General features: G+C 34.9%; 1 protein-coding gene across 1 annotated transcript; it reads right to left on the bottom strand.

Annotated features, from left to right (window-relative positions):
- Positions 1–285: 285 nt before the first annotated feature.
- LOC116127067 (RCC1 domain-containing protein RUG3, mitochondrial-like) lies at positions 286–3394 on the bottom strand. The gene is made up of 7 exons (XM_031412731.1): positions 3129–3394; positions 2594–2733; positions 1709–1837; positions 1497–1579; positions 1072–1144; positions 730–797; positions 286–639 (listed from the first exon to the last, which is right to left on the bottom strand). The coding sequence occupies exons 1-7, from the start codon at positions 3302–3304 to the stop codon at positions 541–543; spliced, it is 768 nt and encodes a 255-aa protein (XP_031268591.1). The 5' UTR covers positions 3305–3394; the 3' UTR covers positions 286–540.
- Positions 3395–4621: the final 1227 nt, after the last annotated feature.

Below are 4621 nucleotides of genomic sequence, written 5' to 3'. Positions count from 1 at the left end.
ATTTAATTATTTGGGATACAACATGATGGTAGGTCTAAATTGTGGTCCTCTGTCAAGACTGACAATTTCGATCAATGCTAACTTGCTCAGTTGAGCAGCTCAGTGTTTAGCATGAGCAATTATCTGGATGTTTGCATGATCTTTAGTGGTTAAGTTAAGCAATGGAGACTAAATTAGAGTAAAGTGGATAAGTGTCAACTTTATTTAATCAGGCTTTATCTCATTGATCAGGTAAAATACGAAAAAACTCTCATTCTAGCATGATGGTAAAATTTAACAGGAACAACAGGCATTACATGAGATTTGGAAGGTAACTTGCATTTCTGACAAGAGCTTATAATGTCAAAATTCTCTAGTCTTCCCAGATAATTTAATTCATTAAAGGGAATCAAACAAAAGCATTTATGAGTCAGCCATTGTCAAGGTGAAGCTCCACTTATTGACTAACCAGTCAACAATCTGAATTCACCTCCTAAATGCTTTGGCAATATTTTAGTAACTTAAAGAACTTATCCTATCCTCAGATTCTACACATCTGTTCTAGCCTCTGTTTGAGCTATTAAACGATACATACTTGTTTGTTGTGTCTATATGAGTTGAGAAAACCTTTTGATTAGTAGACCATTGTAACAACATGACCTGGAAACCAAACATATGGCATGAGATGCACCAACTGCAATAGATAACACCTTGTGGGGTCCCAATTGACTTCAATAAGCACAGTTGTACCTCTGGCAACCCAGGAACTCCCAATTGAGACTCTTTGGCATTTCCCCACATGTACAACTTCCCTTTATCTGAATATATAGCAAATTATCAAACATTATGGTAAAAACAAATATATAATCATGAGCTTTATTTATTTGTTTTGCATATAAAATTATTGTTCTATAATGATATCCAAATATTTGATTTTATTAAATTTAAGTATCTTTCAACTTAGTTGAATACTAAAAGATATCCTCAAACCTCATTTATGTGTTATTATGAGATCGGATAACTATAGATACGTTGGAAGATTGTAGGATTGAAGGGTGATGGAAATATCAAAGACCATTTAACTCTTCTTACGTGTTATGGCTGCTGACGATGAGCCCCCACAAGAGAAGTATACTACACGCTCATCAGCTAAAGCCTCGATCACCACAGGTACTTTCTGATTTTCGGTTGAAGAATGACCTAACTGACCATGTCCACCATATCCCCAAGAAAGAACTTTGCCTTCATCTGAAATTATACTTAAAAAAAGAAAACCAATATTAGTATATAGCCTAGAATGGGAACGAGGGGGTGACAAGTGAGGAATGGATTTAATAAGGTTGTTGTGGCAATCGTGAATTTAAGGAATTATTTTACTAGTTAATGCAAGGGAGTGACAGCCACCACTTGCTATCTGAATGATACGAACATCTTCAAGGCTAGGAATTGGCTTGGGTCTCCAACCACCAACCTTATCACCTCTTCCAAGCTCATAGTTAAAACTTTCTGAGNATCACCACAGGTACTTTCTGATTTTCGGTTGAAGAATGACCCAACTGACCATGTCCACCATATCCCCAAGAAAGAACTTTGCCTTCATCTGAAATTATACATAAAAAATGAAAACCAATATTAGTATACAGCCTAAAATGGGAAGGAAGGGGTGACAAGTGAGGAATGGATTTAATAACGTTGCTGTGGCAATCGTGAATTTAAGCAATTATTTTACCAGTTAATGCAAGGGAGTGACAGCCACCACTTGCTATCTGAATGATACGAACATCTTCAAGGCTAGGAATTGGCTTAGGTCTCCAACCACCAACCTTATCACCTCTTCCAAGCTCATAGTTAGAACTTGCTGAGCAGAGCACATGACAATGTGTAATATGATGTCATTATAATGTTAGAGAAGCAGAGATAAATGAAATTTCATCAAAGTTGAGAACTTAAGAGAGTGATATCCAGAACTGTGCAACTTTTCCAAACAAATAAATGAAAATAACTAAACTGCAATTGGGTAGAGATAAGGAGAGAAAATAAGACAAAAGAGTTGATATCTTTACCTCCCCAATTCCAAAGTTGCCCTTCCTCTGTCAGCACTGTTGTAAACAAGCCACCACAAGAAACATCAGCCATAGGTACAGGTAATGCTTTGACCTTAGAAGGGATACTAAGCCCACCTCCCTCATTGGGGCCTCAACCAGGACCAAGGCCCAATCTTCCATCTCCTTCATCTTGACTCCAAGTGCAAAGTTCCCCCATATTCAATAATAGATGGATTAAGATATTTGACATCCCTCTTTCTTTATTCTTTCCGTAATTAATATGAAGGCAATATGAATCATCTTCTCATAAAGAACAACTAGAAACCCATAAATGCTAGAATACATAAACCTACAGACATTTGAAATATGTTCCATTCAATTTGTTCTGCAGTACTAGATTGATATGTTTTCCACATTATGAGGTCAAGAGGGCAGTTTCCAGAGGTCGCAAATCAAAACTCATATAAATTTAGTCCAGGTTAACAGCCTCTATCTAAAATGCAAACCCACTACTATATACATGTAAAGGAATTTCCATACAAAATACAGGGTCAGTTAAGACGAACAACCTGATTCAGTTATTGCAGCCATATGTGTCCCACTGGTTGCAATGTGCCGTATTTTCCCATTCCAAGAACCTTCCACCAATCTAGGAAACAACTCTCTATGATAGACAGAATGTCCAAGTACGCTAAAACCACCATAACCCCTGCAAACTTTTAATGATAGGCCATTTATTATCAGGCTAAAAACACGAAAGTGAACAAAACAATGTGATGAATATGTGCAACAACTCTCTTCTCCTGATATTTATCCAATCAAGCACAAGACCATCATTACCCCTGCAAGATTCATGACTCCAAATAAAACAACATCTCGTTGCAATCATAAATAAAAGTGATTTTGCTAATTTACTTCTTAAAAAAAAAAAAAAAAAAAAAAAGGACACTTTTTAACCTTTGATTACTCAACATACATACACTTACAATAACTATATAAGCTTGCTAAATGACGCCTAAGCAAAAGATGTTTAAACCTTCACACCAAACAAACACTCAATCAATGAACAAATAATGAATGTAAAGTTGTTAATTACTCACTGACCAAGCGAAAATCTTCCCAAGTGAAGTCAAAGCAACAGAGTGAACTCCACCAAGAGCAACACACTGAACAAGATCATCACCCAAATAAGGGTTCAATCTAGGCACAAACACAGCATTTTCATGCCCAAAACCAAGCACTTTCCATTGGAGAGTGACGGGGTCGTTTTGGTTTTTCATTTGTGTGCGTGTAGAGAAGTGGGATTTTGGTGGATGAAGAGGAAGTGGAGAGATGGCGATTGAGAGTTGTGAGGCGTTGGCGAAGAAGCATTGAAGTTGAGGAAGGGGTTGTATTTCAGGAAATACAATTTTCATCTAGTATTTTCGGAACGTGGTACTGTTACCCCTGTCAGATAATGGAGTTAGGGTGTTAGACGGTGTAGGGGCATAAAAGTCATTTCAACACAATTAGCAAAACATGAAGAAAAAAAAGGGTAATCTTTGTGAGTTGTTTAATTCCAAAAATATAAAAAGCTTTTTGATATTGATCAACTCAAATATTGTAAAATAACCTACACATAATTTTGTTATTTTAATGGTATTAATAAATAACAAAATCTGATTCTATATATTATAAAAGGTTTTCAATTTCTTTGTTTATTTTACCTCAAAAATTCTTAAACGTGGAAAAAATATAGGCTTTATTTACAAATATCAATTATCGGTAGACTAAATTTATCTTGTAGTATTAACGGATGGAATTAAACCGTTGTCCCTGATGCCAACAAACGTGATCTAAATTTGATATTTTTAGGAAATTCTCATGAGAAAACTTGTATGCTTTTACTATTAAATGACCTAGGGAGTTAGAGAGTTTGGGGGATCAAATTCTTTTTGTGAGTAGAAATTGTTCAAGATGTTCTGATTGCGTACACTTCACTAATAAATATCATAATCTTGACTGTAATGAGTGGGATAATTATAGAAATATTCGTAAAGAAGGTTAAGGTTCTGAGATTGATGATCGAATCATTTTTAGATTGGATGATAAAGAATTAAAGATTAGCAGAGTGTTTTGTTTCATCCCAAAAAAACCCATTTGGTCAAATTTTATTTTTAGTTGATTTTTTTCAACTATTATCAACATTTGGATTGTTAGTTTACTTTAATTCTCCATTGTAGATGTTTCTACCGTGTAAAGAATCCTTTTTCTGAATTTGGTTTGTAGTTTGTCACGGTAATTCTCTAATAATTATCTATTGTAGTTTTTCAAATCACTAATGCTAAAAGTATGAAGAATTTTAAAAAGATGTTTATACGAAGTAATGTGATAGGGAATGAATAGAAAGATGTCTGTATAAAGTGATATGAATAAAATAGTGAATATGATAAGTTTAACTTTTTATATCTACTCATCTATTTATTTTCTATCACATCACTTTGTACCTCTAATATCACTTAGATTTGGCAAAAGAGATTCAGATCCACCGGTTCGACCCATACCTAGGTAAATAATAGGGTATAAGTCCATGACATTAGACCCATACCCGGTCCGAC

The sequence above is a fragment of the Pistacia vera genome, unplaced genomic scaffold (assembly GCF_008641045.1).
Source record: "Pistacia vera cultivar Batoury unplaced genomic scaffold, PisVer_v2 Contig189, whole genome shotgun sequence".
In the NCBI taxonomy this organism is placed as follows: Eukaryota; Viridiplantae; Streptophyta; class Magnoliopsida; order Sapindales; family Anacardiaceae; genus Pistacia; species Pistacia vera.
Note: the sequence above shows the minus strand (reverse complement) of the source record. Positions and strands in the feature narration are given on the sequence as shown.